The sequence below is a fragment of the Anarrhichthys ocellatus genome, unplaced genomic scaffold, assembly GCF_004355925.1.
Source record: "Anarrhichthys ocellatus isolate YVR2014 unplaced genomic scaffold, GSC_Weel_1.0 scaffold2061, whole genome shotgun sequence".
NCBI classification, from domain to species: Eukaryota; Metazoa; Chordata; class Actinopteri; order Perciformes; family Anarhichadidae; genus Anarrhichthys; species Anarrhichthys ocellatus.
Window position 1 is genome coordinate 1 of NW_022282035.1, and position 1,082 is coordinate 1,082.

Genomic DNA, 1,082 nt, shown 5'->3' on the forward strand with positions numbered 1-1,082 from the left:
GGGGGGGTGCAAACCTGGGCCCAGCTGCCCTCATCATCCTCCTGGTGTTAGCATGGTTAGAGTGAGCATGGTGAGAGGAACAGAAAGGTGAGGGTTAGTGAGGCAGCAGGGTGTGTTAGAGCAGCTTCATGTGCAAAGAGACAGAAACAACACGAGTGGGCGCTATGGAGGAAACACTATAGAATGGATAGTTACTATTATATCATATTCTGGTCCAATATAAATATATCTCTGTAAATTAATTCAGAAACTATCGTTGGAACTAACCAGACAGGAATGTCTGTTTTTTTTGTAAATCGAGCTAATTTGATTTATTCCATCACTGACTGTTTACGTGCAGAAAATATTCAGGTTATTTTTGCACTTGTTCCAATAAAGACAATATTCCTGCTAAGCTGTTAACATGGCTGATGAATATTAATATTCCTGTTTTCATGCAGCCATGCAAACCATTCAACATGTCCTCTCTTGCTCACTGCTCAGTGGTGAACACTTTAATTCAAAGTTACAACACATTCAATGCATCATCCTTTCACGGCGATGCATGAAAACGGACTCCGACATGGTAAACAGGAAAGACGTCGTGTGTATGACTCATATTGTAAATGTGCTGTATACGTGTCCAATAAAGAATGCTCCATATCCCACGAGTCTTCATCAAAATAAGGAATACATGCCGTTTACATAACCTGTATCAAATGCAGAATAATGGTGTAATATCAGTGTGCATGTAAAACCTAGTCAGTGATTCAGAAATCATATCAAAATCCAATATGGCGGTAAAGCAGACCTGCTCGTTGATTAATAACACTGCCCACGAAGCAACAACACAACTAGAGCGGAATAAATAAAGCCAGAAGCTACCTCGTAACAACTATACATTGATGTTGTCATATCGCTAAACCACAACACTGTGGCTCAACAAACAGAAAACTTAAGAACAGAACAGTAACAGTGGGAGGACGTCCTTCATGGTCTGGATGTTCAAACACTATTTATTCATAATAATCATAATATTCTATTCATTCAGACGTAGACATCTCAGTAAACTAGGCAGCAGGTGTTTTTCTGAGCAACTATAC

The 1,082-nt window shown here is 39.6% G+C and overlaps 1 protein-coding gene across 1 annotated transcript in view; it reads right to left on the reverse strand.

Moving 5' to 3' along the window:
• Window positions 1-14: 14 nt before the first annotated feature.
• LOC116378096 (liprin-alpha-4-like) overlaps window positions 15-1,082 on the reverse strand; it is a gene marked incomplete at its 3' end in the record, with an annotated part of 3,735 nt that continues 2,667 nt past the window's right edge. The window contains exon 5 of the mRNA XM_031839912.1: window positions 15-41. Within this exon, the coding sequence (XP_031695772.1) occupies window positions 15-41 (27 nt within the window). The remainder of the gene's footprint in view (window positions 42-1,082) is intronic.